Here is a 17,305-nt window from a genome sequence, read left to right as displayed (position 1 = left end):
GAATGCGTGTACTTTGGGGTGCGCGTGGATAAATTGGATCCTTCTTACATCATATAATTTAGAAACTATATTAATAAATAATAGTAGCGAAGAATTTGAATTTAAAATTAAAATGGAGCTTTTAATTTTAAAAGATGATTGATAATTCGAACACTGGAGACATACCAAAGAAGCAAAATATATTCTTATAGATTGAGAGAAATTGGTAAAGTTTCAACTTTAAAAATATTTATTTAAATTACACCATGTTACAAATATCTTTTACAATAATGTAAGAAGCATAGAAGTTACACAGTAGGGCTAGACAGTGAACATGTGAAAAAATGCAGTATAAAATTTGACGTTAACTACAAATAAATATAATAGAAATGGCAAATACTATAAAATTACATAAAAAAAATCATCTGCGATCAGGGTATCTTCCTTTCTTAAAAGAAAACGAAAAATATCTGATTGAAACATAACCAAGTTATGTTTCAATCGGATATTTTTTCAAGCATGACTAGGCATGTTTCAAACTTCATAAAGAGTTAAGAAGAATTCAAGAATGCGCCATTATAACAGCAGGTGATTTTCTAGATTTATGTTAAATACGTTTTTTATGTTTTATCTTTAATTTGCTTCACGTTCATGATCTTTGTGTTACTTTAGTTTGTTTTTTTGTCTGCTTTAATTTATTTTTTGGAAAATGTACTATCACATATTTCCATTCACTATTTATCTCTTCCCTTGGTACAATGCTTTCCGTGCACATTATGATTTTTTAGCAGTTAAAGTAACAAGCATCCGAAGGATTTTTTAAATATTTCATGAGTTGGTAACTTATCAGTTTCTCACAGTCTACATGAATACACTTATATTTTGTATTTATTAAAGTTTGCCATACGGAACAGGAAACACAAGACTAGTAATCCATTGTGCATCCTTATTAACACAGTAAAATAAGGATGCACAATGAATATATACTATGTACTGTATTAGAAAATTTCTGGATGTAGATATTTTAAAAAAATTACAGCAAAATAATTAAAATATCTGTCGTAACAACACTACATCTGTTACGTCATGCGTAAATACATACTCTAGTGGATTATAGGAGCAGGGTGGTGAACACTCAGAAGTTTCTTCTATCTAGTTTTCTTAGCAAAAAAATTTAAAAAGGATATCAAATCGTGTGAGGATTTTCTTCACATATAAGCGATGGATCCTTGAAATGACAGAACAAATTAACACAGCACAGTATATATTGTACATATATACATTGTACACAGGTGTGTTATCTATATATTTACACATTAACTATAGGCATTTAAAATAGTTTCTATATTGCTGTGACAAAATCATTCTAAAAATATATACAAGCAACGATACGACAACCATACAGGCTGCTGAAAGTATTGAGCGATAAAATTGCAATGAGCAGAGTGGATGAAAATGCTTTTAGCATACTACTTGACAGTTCATTGTAGTAGTTGCTTTTAATTTTTAGTCATGTTATTCGTCGCACACTAATGCTAGTCAGTGATGGTCAACCGCTTAGCTACGAATGAAGGAAATATTAATTGAGGGTGTGCATAGTATTAAATATATTTTCCAATGTCTTGAAAAGAGATGAGAATAACAATATGTATAGTTTCAATGTTGTGAAGTTGCTTGATTTCTTTCATGAATTAGGAATTAGGTTTTGTGTTGTACAAAGTAAATGATGCTTATTTCATTAAAAACATTCTGAGGTGGCTCTGTTCTTTGATATATGTGACATAAAATTCAATATTCAAAATGACTACTGTTTTACACCTGAATTTACCTTTGAACTGCATGCTTATATGTTCCATCAAATTACTAATTAATTAGTGATAAGTAGCTATATTAGTCAGGTTTCTACTGCAGAACGAAGGGCTGCAGATAAAGTCATGCACAGCCAGGGATGGTACTTACCAGGGGGTTTCAATGAATAGCTGCTATATGCGGCCTGGGCGTATTGTCGTCCCACATCGAAGCTAGTATGTTGTTTCCATCTTTCTAAAGCTAAAACCTCCTATACTGCAAATTAACGTGCATGCAGTCAAGTTTCTTATTGAATATTATCAATGCCCGTAACATTTGTGTTTGTTTTGATAATAAGAAACCTTATAAATTAAGAGATGCTGTATTTAATTTTTTTTTCTCGGATTTAAGAGAAGTATACCTAGTGGTTGAGTAATTTTGGAGACAATTCTTCAATGAATTGTCTGGTAATTGAATTTATCTACATCTGTAAGCATTTGTAGTGTTAGTGATTGCGTTTGTAAATAACAATTCGGTTTATTTAATAAACACATGACCATAAACAGATCCACAGCTAATGATGTCATGTACATGCCAATTTTAAATGCATGCCTAGTACAGTATCAGAGAGAGTGGCAATGGATGTGCTTCACAGAAAACAATGCTTTCACATTGGAGGGGGGAAAATTATCTAACCTTCTATAAACTATAGGAATAATTGCAACGAGGTACGCAGTCTCTATCAATTTGCATGACATTTTGATTAAATACTGTAGAGAAATCCAATTAATTTCTCGTACGTAATAACAAAGTTGTAAGAATAGTAATAAGGGCGGAAAAAAACTTGGTTGTGTGGAATTAAATCTATCGTTTGTGCGCGCCAGTAAGTCGCTGTTTATGGAGAAGATTAACCATATTTAACCAAGCATACATTTTTTAAACTGTACCCTCACTGTGCATTTTCTAACTCTCAGCTGTTCCAAAGCGGTGTCAAATTAATGTTTCTGCCTTTCCGGATTTCACCCGGAGACTCCGAGTTTACAGCCCCCTTTCTCTTCGGATTTTGTCGTCATTTCTCTGTCTCATAGAGTGACAAAGAAAAAATAAAATTTCCATCCCATTTTGACGTGTATGCGATGTTATTGTATATTATTATACGTTTTATTAAACGTAAAATATAAATTCTGTTCATATCCCGAGACAGCTACATAAGGTCAGAGGAACTTACAATATATATATATATATATAAAGTAATATTTTGTTTGTATATAATAGATACATAAAATTAAATAATTATCACAGAGTGCAGATGGAATTTTTTTTCCTTATTAAAAAATATATATATATTAGTGACGTTTATCAAATTGAATTTTTGTTATAAAGTAATCTAAATAAATATACATTTACGACATTTAAAATATACTAAAATAAAATAAATAATTAAATAATAAAATAATATAACAAATAAAATGTATATTTAAAATATATGACGGGGAAAAAAATCGGGATTCATCCACTACTTCCCCCCCCCCCATAAACTCCGGATCAAATACTGTATTTTGAAACTGACAATCCTACGTCAATTTGGTCACCGGCTCATCAGACAAGCACTGCGTGATCACCTGCTGTAATGTTCGCGCTAAGATATTAAGTTTAACGAATAAGTGATAGCACGAAAAGAGAGCTGTGTGAACTTTTTTTTTTAGCACGGATTTAGACAAATGCGATCGTTGATACGAACGCCAGATTGCCTACTTACTATAAGTGGATAGGTTTTTTTTTTTTTTTTTTTGTAAAACGTTCTGATTAATAAAATATTACAGAGTTTATTGCTTATTTATTTAGTTGTGTTATCGATATCCAACAATTATTACAGCAATATCCGCGGTCTTTTGTATAAAATATTCCTTTTCTGATTATATTTCCATGTTGTATTTGATATATAGTTCATGTTCACAAATTTGCATGCTGGGAGAAAGAGGACACGATGCAGTAACCTGTTGCTGTATTCACTTTCAGTTGTCACAAGTGACTGCAACAAATTGAAAAGTGTACTCATTTATAGTATGCAGTTCATTTAACTGACTTCTTACAGTTAGTTTGACTGCAAGCAATTTGCTTGCGCCAATTATTTAAAAATTTATTGTCTCATGTCAAATTACTAACAGTTGGCAACCAAATCTGAATATACAAACTCGACTTTTTCCATCATATGATACCAATGCATGGCGTTATGCTGAATTTAACAAGAATATTAGTTTAGAAAGATGGTTACAGCGAACTTCGACAAAATTCTCTTAACAAGTGCATGACATTCGTAATAAATACAAAATATGTTTAAGTCAATCAGCCTAAAAGCTGATATCGTGAAAGTAGCAAAATATGTTCTTAATCGTGTCTCACTTACTGCTTGTTAATTATAGTTATGCGATATACAGTATATCAACATTTTAGGCGTTATGAGCTGTATAATCCGTCGCTGTTAATCGCAATTTTCTAAACAAGTTATATCTAAGCTAATAAACTATTCCATGGGCTAACCGCTGCGGTGGCTTCACTAACTCCAACCGTGGAAATACGAGATGAATGATATGAGAACATGAGTAAATAAAAATAAATAAATAAATATAATAATAGTAATAATAAAATCAGGAGGAATAAAGGAATTAGATAACCGTGAGAAAGTTACGGAACCAAACGAATTTAAAAATATGAGATCGGGGTACCAAAACTATCCAAAAATGACAAAGATAACGAGGTGTGTTATAGGGCGGTGCCAAACAAATATTACCAAGCCATTCACTCATCAAGGGATGATAGGCAGGCTAATCAATCAGGACCGTTTATTTCCACTGATGGACGATAGTCAAAATATCAATAGTAACCCTACATCCGTTTTTAGGGTTCGTAGTCTAACGAAGAACCCTTATAATGTCACTCGGTTGTCTGTTTGTCCATCCGTCCGTCTGTCACAGCATTGTATCTCTGTAACCACTCAACCTATTGACTTGAAATTTTGCATGGGTTTGTACATCAGGTGGGCCAACATAACACCATATTGATCGTTGTTAAAAAAAAAATTTCTCTGAGGAATGAGGGGTAAAATGTGGGGGGACAAAAATGTTGTCGACAACCTATAGCTTATTATACACCGTTGGAAAGAGCTCAACGAGTAGGTTTGAAATATAATTTTAAAATATTTTTAAAATTGAAAATGGCTGCGCCAGACAGAAAATGTGAGTAATTTTTGGGGCTAAAAATTTATGTCAAAATATTCATCTGTTGTCTTTACCGTTCTCCCATCTCCACTAACCACTTGGAGCTCTTTGACTTCCTCTCTTTGCAACTTGACTTTCTCCAGTCCAACTTTCCTAACAGTGAGATAATTTTCCTTGGTGATTTTAATGTTCACAACTCCAGCTGGCTTCCGTTTTCTAGTCACGCCGACCCAGCAGGTCGAGATGCTGAGGCTTTTGCAATTACTAATGACCTTGTTCATTTACCTACTAGAACCTAACCACACAGCCAACACGCTTGATCGTTTTCTCACAAACAATCCTTCTAAGTACACGGTCGAAGTGAGTGGTCCTTCAGGTACCTCAGATCACAACTTGGTGATTGTCTCTTATCCAATGGAGCCTTTATCTCATGGCTATTCCCAACCCCGTGTTGTTTGACATTACAAGAATGCAAAATGGGATGGCCTGAGAGATTTCTTTTCTTCATTTCCTTGGTCGGATTACTGTTTCAAAGCTTCTGATGTCAACGTTTGCTCAGATCCTGTCAGTGAATTTATTCTTTTGGAATGTAATCCTTTATTCCACACTCCACTTTAAAATCTCGTCCTTTATCTAAACCTTTGTTTTTCAACAAAGCTGCTAAGTCTGTTCATGAGAAGAATGTTGCATATCATAATTGGCTTGTTTACAATTCTTCAGTTTCATTTTCTGCCTACACTAACGCTCGCAACAATTGTAAAGCAGTTATTAATCAGTCCAAACTAGAGTTTGAACAGGCTAACAGTAGAAGACTTGCTTCTTGCCCTAATGGTAGCCGAGCATTCTGGTCTCTTACCAAAGCTATTGGCCGCAACTTTTGTTCATCTCTGCTCCCACCTCTGTCCAAACCAGATGGTTCTGTTGTGACTTCAGCCAAGGATAAAACTGACCTGCTAGCATCCCATTTTCCTTCCAACTCATGTATTAATGATCTTGATAAAACACCTGCCACCATTCCCAACACGCTCCATTCAATGCCTCCTGTGGTCTTCCGTCAAAAGGATGTCAGAAAGATTTTGACGACTCTTGATGCTAAGAGAGCTCCAGGTCCTGATGGTATTTCTCCACTTGTTCTCAAAACCTGTGCTCCTGAACTTACTCCTGTTCTTTGCCGCCTTTTTTTCACTTTCTTATCCCAAATGTATTTTCCCTTCTACTTGAAAATTTGCTCATATCCAGCCAGTTCCTAAAGAAGGGTGACAAATCCCTCCCGTTCAATTATTGTCCCATTGCAATTACTTCTACTCTTTCTAAAGTAATGGAGAAAACAATTAACCACCAACTCTTAAACTATCTAGAAACCTTCAGTCGGATCACGATCGCCAGTATGGATTCCGTCAGTGTCGATCCACTGGTGATATCCTGGCTTATGTTACCCATTTATGGACAAATTCAATGGAAAAGTTCGGTGAAACACAAGCATTTGCTCTTGACATCTCAAAGACTTTCGATCATGTTTGGCATAAAGGTCTTCTAAACATGCTTCCATCTTATGGTTTGTCCACTGTTTTTTGTAATTGGTTATCCAGTTTTTTCTCTGACTGCTCACAGAGGGTGATGGTAGATGGCTCTCTGTCTTCTAAATTTTCCACTAATGCTGGTGTCCCCCAAGGTTCAGTTCTTTCCCCCAATTTTTTTCCTCTTGTATATTAATGACCTTCTTCCATTGACTGGAAATCCTATCCATAGTTTTGCCGACGATAGCACATTGCATTCCACTTTCCAATTTGAGAAACCTTTCCCTGCTCAATCAGCTTCAACTTCTCAAATAACCGCTACCAATTCCTTAAATGCCGATCTTCAGGTAATTCTCCAGTGGGGCAAAGACAATTTGTTGATTTCAATCCTTCTAAAACTCAGTCTTGTCTTATATCTCGCAAAAAGGGTTCTTCTGCTCCTATGCTTATATTTGGTGACACTCCGATTTCTAGGCAAAATGATATATCTCTTTTAGGGATTACCCTGACTTCTAATCTCTTTTGGCACAAGCACATTATAAATATTGCTTCCTCTGAGGCGCCTCCGTAGCCAGGTGGGAAGGAGCAGCAGTGCGTAGCACACGCTTCTTGATTAGAAGGGGTTCGAGCCCGTCACCACCAAATACGGGGGATGCGGAAAGGTCAGGGAATGACCACCGCATATTCCAGGACAATATGGCCTTAGTTGCTAATGCTCCTAAAAACCAAAAAACAATAGCTTCCTCTGCATCTGAAAAACTTGGTTTTCTCTTTCTCTCTCGGCGTTACTTTTCTTCCAAACAGCTGTTCACTCTGTATAAATCGCAAAACCGCCCTGCCATGGAATATTGTTCCCACATCTGGGGTGGTGCCCCCAAAACCTCGCTCAGGCTTCTTGATTCCATTCAGAAGAGGGCAGTTAGGTTAATTAATGATTCATCTCTAACAGAGTCTCTCCACTCGCTTTCTCATAGACGTACTGTTTCTGCGCATGCCTCTTCTACAGATATTTCCATGGGCACTGTTCTTCTGAATTGGCTTCTATAATTCCCGCTCTCTCTTTCAAAACAGTCCGAACACGTGCAGCCACCAGCCAACATCCATTTACTGTCCAACTTTTCATCTTCCTCGTTTATTCATTCAACTTCTGTTTTCTGGAACAACCTTCCTTTTACGTATTTCCTGAAAATTACAGTCTATAAAAGTTCAAGTCTAATGTCAACAAATATCTTCTTTTATCTTCTCAACCCCCAACCCAAGAACGGTTCTAAGTACTGTAGCTTTTCATAAAAAAAAAAAAAAAAAAAAAAAAAAAAAATGTAATGATAGTAATGGCATACCTTAAATATATTTGTTATATAATACCATCTGATTTTAGTATACCTTATATTTGCTGTCATTGTATGTAATATCACTAAATCCCAGCATGTAATAACAGCTTGAATGGCTTATGATGGAAAAGTAATAATGAGTCAAAATCAGAATCCTCTATGTAATGAAAAATTATGAAGAAGTTTGTAGCTACTTTTTTTTTTTTTTTTGGCCATCTTAACTTATTAAGCCCATGAATTATATAGAATCAGTTTATCTAAATATCATCTAAATTACAAAGCGTTCTCTTATTAACGATCAGATTAAAGGGGCAGCCACTTGTAGACTTTTTTATTTATAAATTTAGAAATAGTATTCTTAAAATTAATGTGTACGCTTAATGAGCATGATTAATTAAAATGTATAATTAGGCCTAAATTTACAAATTGAAGATTTGGTTTATTTATTCTCCCAGTAATATTTGTATTTGATCGAAATAATCTCAGAAGGTAAATATCTGGTTTAATTTCTTTTATATTTACTTTTTTCATGTTCTCATATCATTGCGAGGTTGACATATTTTGTATTTTTTATATATAAGATTTAAAAGTATCAAGCAGCATAATATCTTGTCCAAATTTGGCTCACTGATTGAAAATAAGATATGAAGATATAGTGGTTCGATTTACAAAGCAGGCGAAAACCATTGTCTGTTCAAGACATGGCTTCAACGATACGGCAGGTGCAGCCGCCTGGCCCGTGGGCGCCTTGTCGATTCAAAGAAGGATTGGAGTCACCGTGAGCTTAAAACTGAGCACTTCTAATCTACTTGTTTGCTAAGCTCTCATATGAAACCAATACAAAGAACATTTCTGCTCTTCCCAGTGTAGCCTTCCTCTGCAGTAAAGGTTAATAAGGCACCATAAATATCACTCTGTATTCTTATAACCTGATGAGGTATTCATTTATATCACATCATTATTTAGTTCTTCCCTATTTATGAAAACAAAACATGGCGAAGACTATTTTTACTGCTGTGGAATTCACTAGGGCACATTCTTGTCTTGTGTAGTGGAATGCGTGGGTCTGCTTGTTGTCCTGTGCTGGCGACTTTCTAAAGTCCCATGCCGTGGACTTTCTAAAGTCCTATGCCGTGAGTTGTTTAAAACTCTATATTGAGGACTGTCTAATGCTTGATGTTGAGGACTGTCTAATGCTCGATGTTGAGGACTAGCGAATGCTCGGTGTTGAGGACTAGCGAATGCTCGATGTTGAGGACTAGCGAATGCTCGATGTTGAGGACTAGCGAATGCTCGGTGTTGGGGACTTTCTAATGACCGATGTCGTGAACTATCGATAGCGCGGTGCAATGGACTGTTCAGTACCCGTTGTCCTGGGCTGTTAACGGGTCGGTGTCGTGGACTAGATGAAGGACTCCGCAAGAGAGGACGCCTTGGTTCAACTGGTCGTTCTGTTGACTGATAAGACGTTATCAGCTTTTGACATTGCATTTCATCATCCTCCTTCACTCCCTCTGGATAATTCTTCTTTAATCGCCTCCTTTCCTAGAAAAATGTATCGGTGAATTGACTTTATATCCAAAGATAATGAAAATTTTATATATATATATATCTTATACTTTTTAGAAAAGACACCAGTTAAAGATATCATCCTAAGAATCACTGTCGCTATAATATTTTAAACAATTTTTTTTGAAATACGGTATATCTATTTAAATCAATAAAAACTGTGTGTGTGTGTAATTCACCTTTATGTAACAGAGCTGAGTTCTGTATTTACCTATATACATGTTTTTGTAAAAATTACATTTAATAGAACAAAGAAATGAAACAAAACCCATGGCGCATTAGGGCTCCACTTTTCGAGGTAATCATCTTTCACATTCAGGAAACTTATCCCATCGAGGATATTTGTCCAACACAGTTATGAATGCATGCGTGCGTGCACCCTTAACTGTGTCGTAAAATTCAGAGACATTATCATTCAACCAGGTTTCAACTCACCAATTTATTCCACCGGCATCGCCGAATCAGTTCTCTGTCAGGAAAAATACACAAATAATAACTTCCTTTGATTAGAAGACTCCGGTTTCTTCTATCCACTTATACTCAGAGGATGAGGGTGACTGTTACGAACCAATTCGCTTCTGTAAATATATTTTCGGAGAGAACAAAACTGCGAATCGCTGTGCCCATTCAGAAACTACGCTTTAATCTATCATTAAATTCTTCTGCATGGTTTTCTCCACTTTATATTCTCTCTATTTTTGTGATAATAGTTTTGCATTTACGTGATCGATAAGCTGGTTCTTCTTTACGGCACTGAAGAGTATGGTCTTTCCACTCAACTGTTCATTGTCTTTGTTGATTCAAGAATGACAGTGTGAGGCAAAAAATCTTAACCATATCTGATACCTTAACCATTCATATTTACTACACAATATTTATCACTATTTTTGCAATTTTTATATGTTTATATGAACTGAATAAAGCATGAAAATACTTTATCTTTACACTTATATTTCCCATATAGCATCCATTACTATCCAAACAATGCTAACATGGAAGTAACGCCTTTATGCTATCCCAAAAGGTTGTCATCTTGTTAAATGCACTAAGCGACAATCCTCGAATTCGAAACAAAACTTTGCTTCTGAGTGCTGAGAAAATATTACAGGGAACAAGGTCTGGGTTAGACGAAAGGATAAGGAATAGTTGTTCCTATCTTTACAATGGATTACAATGTTTGACAACTTGTGTGTGTGACCTCGCATTATTGCGTTTTAGTGAAGTGTCTTACAAGTCCATATTCCGACGCTCTTGCCATTTATGGCTGTTGAACTTTTTCAGAGGATTAATATACCATTTTGATTTCATTAATAAATAAGCAAAAACTTATTCGGTAATATGTGAAAATTTTCTTCATTTTCTGGCTTTGTAGATCCTTCCCTCTATAGATAAATTGTTAATATCACTTGAGCGTTCAGAGCCGTCAAGTTAAGGAAAGGACCACTGTTTACCAAATATGTTGAGTTAGCATACCTTCCGAAGTAAAAAATTAAAAGGGGAGGGGGCCTGCTACTTGATAATGAATCCCCTTTACCCTTCTGTCGCTTTCCAAATACGAAAGACGAAAAAATGCATTGCTGAAAGTAAAGAAGTAGAAGAGGTTTACATGAATTTTTCTACTCGTATTTAACTCGCAATAAAATTCTAAAACAGAAACGCATTCCTCTCTATTTTTTGATATTAGACTTTTATTTCGTGTAAAATACAAGTGGACATGCACTTGATTTTTTTAAAATGAGAATGAGCAAATTATATTTGGCTCCTATACACATTAGTGTTAACAAAGGCAACAAAAAAAATTATAATAAATAAAATAAAAATAATAATTTGTTCGTCTATACAACCAATATACAGTCTTGCTCTTCATGCTTTTCCTACTGCCGGTGAGTACTGACCAGCTGCCCCTTAAATTTCACCAGATTGCCAGCCTTGACTACTCAGGAAGGCAGTTCATTCCAGCAGTCGCAGCCCTAATTGAAACCTCCCGAGGTCCATAGTTTTTCCCAATAGTTTGTATTTCTTTCCCTGGTTTGTTCATATCCCTTTTATAATATGAAAATGTCATTTCTTTTGTCTCCACCCCTCTGTACCTTATACACCTCATTCAGATCCCTACCCTCTGAGTTTCCTGGTTTCCACGGTCAGTGACTCAGATCATTGTAGTCTCTCCTTATATGGATGTCCTTTGCTATTCTCTCCAGACGAGTATTTGAACCCTTTCAGGACCGCATTTTGAATATTGCGTTTAGGATTGAACTCAATATTCAAAATGCGGTCTCACCATTGACTTTCATAATGCAATTATAATCTACTTATGCCTATGTGCAACGGCACTGTATGCTCACCTGGCCATCTGCTTTCACTGCATGGTAACCTTCATATATAATTGAATAAGAACGCCGAAATCTTTATGTCATTTAAAACCATCAGCTCTACCCCCTCTCCAGTGTATAAATTATTTTCGGTTTGTTATTTCCTAAGCATAAGTGCGGAACTTTACATTTGTATAACTTTAAAATTCTGTTGTGTTGAAAAGTGGAGTTGCATTTTAATTGAATAACCCAGTATAAAGGTCCTCATTTAGAGGAGGATTCGTTCTCACTCCCGTCTATATATTTGTTCGATCAGAAGCAGTTACCTCTGCCAACTACGAAATAGAGGTAAACTAGTTTCATGAATTTGGACTATTTCATACTTTTTTCGGAGGAGAAAGGAAAATACAACAACCAAAAAAAAATTGTGGCCGTGCAGTGTTGGCTTGTTTTGACTTCGCACAGCTTTCCAATAAAGTTATGAGATCGTCGTTATTCTGTGAGCTATAAAAAAGTCTGTAGCCTAAACACTCTGTAAACACATTTCCAAAAGTTCATGGCTAACATAACACAGACACCTCTAATGATGTTTTCTTTGAAGCAGACCAGGTTTTCCTTCACTCTCTTTATCTTTTTTTTTACTTCTTCAAGCTTATCTATTTTCGCTGTATAACTGTAGCACTGCCTGAAACTTGTGGCAGCAAAAGCAATGTTCATTGTGTTCTTCTTCTCCTTTTTATTTTATTATTTATTTATTGTTAATTTTTGAAAACAAAGTACGGGGAGGGAAAGGAAGAGGGCATACACAGCTGCAAGTACCAATACGATAAAATAAGATATACGTGGTAAAAAGCTACACGCGCATCTTTAAATAATTAGTGGTGATACCGCATTTGCAATTTTGCCCAGTGAATCCACACGATATGCGTGGATGTACTCGTAGTTCTATGAATTTTTTTTTAAAATTTGGTTGATGCACCAAAAGCCTGCTTCCTTGCACTTTTTGGCCTTTACTGATACTAAATCATATATGCACTACATCCTCAAAAGTACCGGATACCCACTCAGACACCAGATGGCAGTAGATTGCAACTGTGGCTTTCCGACGCATACGAGGACAACAGATTAAGACAGGGAAATTAGAAGCAGGATGAGACAAGGGAATGGTACTCTAATCATCCAACTAGAATAAGTACCTTGAAAGAGGTACTCTAGTTGGATGACTCATTACAGGACGATGCCCATTCGTCTAATAGCAGAACAATTGGGATCACCCTAAGTTAAACTGTTGGGAACATTGTACGGCAGCGGAAGACAGAAGATAACACCACCATTTATCAAACACCGGAAGGCAATCATTAATGACTTCTAGAACCAGTTGGGAGTTGAAATGCGTTGTAATTGGAAATCTAAATCTACCCTTGCTGTGTTGTATTTATTCATGGGTTTAATGCCATCTATATTTTACTTACAGTGAATTTCAATGGCATGATATGGGTCTGTTTGGACTATTGACTGCGCAACATGGAATCGCGAATGTTGGTGCCCATTCTGGCAGAATGACTATAATCGCTGTTCTTCCATACCGTGTGAAAAAAGGCCAGGGTCCAATTGGTTGTCTGCGAGATGTCCTCGCTTCCATCATCATCACAAAAAGAGAGCTTATCCAGGCCATCAATGATATCCCACCAACGTCTTGCACTGGATATGATTGGGTCCCACAATTCATTCTTAAGAGTGTCAGTGTTTTCATCATTGATGCACTCCTAGGTATCTTCAATGTAATCCTCACAACGCAAAGTTTCCCAACAGCCTGAAATCAATATATTGTCCGACCAATCCCCAAAACACAAGGAGCAACATCAATTTCACAATTCAGGCCAATAATGAAAGCCTCATGTCTCCTCAAAGTCATGGAGAAGTGCCTTCTTCCCATCCTAACCAACCAGGTTCTGCCATGTGAATCACCATACATTCACTATGCCTTGAAACGCAGGTTCACCATTACCAACCTACTGCAAACCACCAACACCATTCTGGGGGCTCTACAAAATAGGGCTGAGATGGCAATTGTTTATCTGGATATCCAGTCTGCATTCGACAGCATAGACATCCAGCCCCTCCTGCAACTTTGTGAGGATGGATACCAGATAAAAGGCAATATACTGGAATTCTTGAAGTCGCTACTTACGACCAGGGTCCTTCACTTGACTGTGAATAAAAAATCTTTCACAAGGAAAGTTTGTGTAGGTGTACTCCAGGGCTGAGTTCTCTCAGGGCTCCTCTTTACGGCTGCCATCCATCCATTCCTGTGTCAGCAAACAGAATTTATCAGTTATGCAGACGACTTGAAGCTCCTCTATCGGATCAACGGGACCGCCCGACCTGATTCTGTTTCTGAAACCATTATCAACAGCCTCAATAATCTGATTACATACGTGGCACAGTTTACTCTTAAGATAAATCCAAAAAAATCTCCACAAATGGTATTTTCCCTCAAATCAAACCCAACGCAACTAAACCTGGAAATACACGGAACCTTCATCACCCCAGTCATCAAGCACAAAGATCTCGGCGTTATATTCGAACCTAAAGTCAGTTTCAAACACCATGTTGCAGACATTCACAACAAGGTCTGCAGAGCAAGATGGCTTGCTAAACAACACCTCCTTCATGTCACAGAGCCTGAGTACACGCTGCAATACATATACCGGTTTCTGCAGCCAGCTTTCACCTACGGGTCAGAAATCTGGGAGTCGGCAACGAAAACCACGCTAAAAACCATTGCATTTGATGAGTACTGGCTTTTTCGGTGGGTCCTCTTCAAGCATAAACTGCCACCACTCATACATACTTCAGATATCACCCAACTTCTAAATTACAGAAAAGTCTCCAAACGGATATTTGTCCTCAGCTTGCTTGTGTCAATTAAAATGATAGCGGGTGAAGTCAATATGCCAAATTTTTGGCAGATGTGCAATTGGAGGATCCCCCCCAAAACCCTTAAGAGCCCTCCCCTCTCTACAGTCTGTGGCGTGGAGGCTCAGAATAGGAGATAGATTCCTGCCCATGGAGATGCTCCACAACGTCCAGGAGATAGATATGGACTACAAAAAGTTCACAGAGGACAAATCGTACAGAAGACGCATCATCAGGGGGCCAGCTTTCGTATTCAACCGAGTGACTGCCATCGTCTTTTCATCGCTTTTCATGTGTCTTCATTTCATATGTTAATATTAATTTTATACGTAAAATATGTAATTATACGTTTTATGTCCTAAAACGTATAATTACATATTTTAAGTAATTTTTCTTGTATTAGTTATTTAATGTTAAACCCCAAGCATTGTCGCTGTTGGGGGCATTATTGCATCAGGCAATCATGTAACCAATCACTGCCTGCGATAAAGATATTTATTTATTTATTTATTTAGATTCTATGCGAAAACTCACAGAATCCGAACTAGAACTAGTACCTTGGGACCATTTGGCAAGACCTATCAGAATAGCAATGGTAGCGGACAGATTAATGGATGCCTAAAGACTAGGAAGGAAGGATACCTATTCGCACATTGTGGGACCAATATTAAGGATGATTGTTTTACCATTACTATTAATCAATGAAGTCTAAAGAGTTAGGGACCCATGCACTGAACTCAAGTGGGTTCCTATTCGTGAAGCAGAATACATACAGGACATAAGAAAAAAATGATAGTGCCATAGTCGGAGAATGCATATTCAATAGCACAGTGGTGAAGGCAGGGCTTTAGTGGAGGGTATAGGCTGGTATACTCCGTATAACCTCTGGATTTGTTTCGGCGAATAGCGTATACCTTCTGGTTTTTGAAAGACTTGAAAAAACAAAGATTATGAGCGTATGATCCTGCAAAAACATCAATAAACTAAAATTCCTTCTCGGAATTATGTCTTACCTCTGTGAGCATGTGACATTCAAAATCTCGCAGCTGCTTTTGAAAGCCGCAGTTAGGGTTCGCCACGCTCCTTGCACCACGAACGACCATGAGAGCATCACGGCAGCTCAAAGAAGTGATTGACATGATGTAAGCAGCCGCAATCGTAGCACTGCGGGACACTCCAGCTAGGCTAGAATAAGAAAAGAATTACATAAATATGTATATATATATAGGAAGCCAAGTCCATGAGGCATCAGATGTCACGTCTGTATTCTTTGGTCGGTTTTTCAGCAAACACCAAAACGGACAAAAGAATATACGCGATACACCAATGCCCAGGACCTTAACTGCCTTGGCGCTTAACACATAATATATATTTATATACAGTGCTCCCATTAAAACGCCCCTGAGTCTAGCTCGCTTATTTTTAGATTTAGGATGTTTTTCGTCTTGACTCTTTTTCTCGTATTTGGGCTAAACTTTTTAGATATCATGTTAAAATTAGAATAAGCATTGGAAGGTAAAACACATAACAAATACAAAAGTATAGTATTAGTAATGGCAAATAATGCAAGAAAGCAAGCTTATACAGCATCAGCCGAAAAACAAAAAGACTTTCCCATTTCATCTATCCATCCAACGGTTTGGTTTGTGAATTTATTAGTCTCTGAATTTATTCAGGCTATCCTATACTACAACATCAGGCGGAAGTTTATTCCAACAATCAGCCACTTGGCTAAAGGCAACCTTCTACACATCTATTCTGCAACTATCCTTCCTCAATTTGAATTTATGTCCCCTCATGTGCGTAGCCTAAGCAAGAGGGAGAATCCCATCAGCACTGAGCTTGCTCAATCCATTCAAGGCCTTATACACCTCAATCAGATCACTTTGCAGGTGCCTAGTCTCCAAACGCTGCAGTTTGCAGAACTAAAGTCTTTCTTGGTAAGAGTACGCCTTTGTTCTCATCACCAATCTCGTTGCCCTTCTCTGTTGTGGCCTAACCATTGCCTTATATCAGTGGTTTTCAACCGGGGTGCCGCAACAACATTCTTGGGGTGCCGTGTAATTTGGGTTTAAGTTACTTAAGGTTATTATTATTATTATTGTTATTTATTATTATATTTTTTTAATTTATATATTTATTTCATTATAAAAAGGGTACAATATAAAGGGTACGGTACAATATCCATTGTACCGTATCTTTTTAATTTTGTGGTGATCTATAATTGATCTTTATTTAGTACCTCTATATAAAGATTAAAATTATGATATATAGGTATATATTAAATGGTCGAAAAACCACTAGGTATTTCTTTTGGCCTAGGGATGCCGTGAAAAAATTACTGGGACAGTAAGGGCGCCGTGAACCGAGAAAGATTGGGAACCGAACCTCTGCCTTATATAATGGAATAATCACTTCCTTATCCCTGATAGAAAAATTCCTGTATGTTATTGACAAAACTCCATGTGCTCTCCTGGCAGCAGTTTGCACTGCTCAGAGAACTTCTTATCTGACTACACAATTAACCCCCCCAGGTCTTTTTCACTTTCCACTGCCATGAGTGTAGTACCACACAATTGGTACGTTAATCTGGGATTACTGCTACCTATATGCAGTAATGTTAAATCTCGATTGTCATTTCTCAGCCCAGCTGCGTAATTTTTATTGATCTG

At 36.9% G+C, this 17,305-nt stretch overlaps 1 protein-coding gene across 1 annotated transcript in view; it reads right to left on the bottom strand.

The window, feature by feature from the left end:
• Positions 1 to 8,754: 8,754 nt before the first annotated feature.
• The window catches only part of LOC150079129 (dual specificity protein phosphatase 22-like), a 40,404-nt gene continuing 31,853 nt past the window's right edge, over positions 8,755 to 17,305 (bottom strand). Inside the window, exons 4-5 of the mRNA XM_090383344.1 lie at positions 15,647 to 15,818; positions 8,755 to 9,378 (exon numbers count right to left, since the gene is read on the bottom strand). Coding sequence (XP_090239470.1) covers positions 8,860 to 9,378; positions 15,647 to 15,818 — 691 coding nt within the window. The 3' untranslated portion in view covers positions 8,755 to 8,859. The remainder of the gene's footprint in view (positions 9,379 to 15,646; positions 15,819 to 17,305) is intronic.

Source organism: Mastigoproctus giganteus, chromosome 10 (assembly GCF_048544385.1).
Source record: "Mastigoproctus giganteus isolate SK-2022 chromosome 10, ASM4854438v1, whole genome shotgun sequence".
NCBI lineage: Eukaryota > Metazoa > Arthropoda > Arachnida > Uropygi > Thelyphonidae > Mastigoproctus > Mastigoproctus giganteus.
The sequence above is the reverse complement of the archived record's forward strand: the minus strand, read 5'-3'. Positions and strand labels throughout refer to the sequence as shown.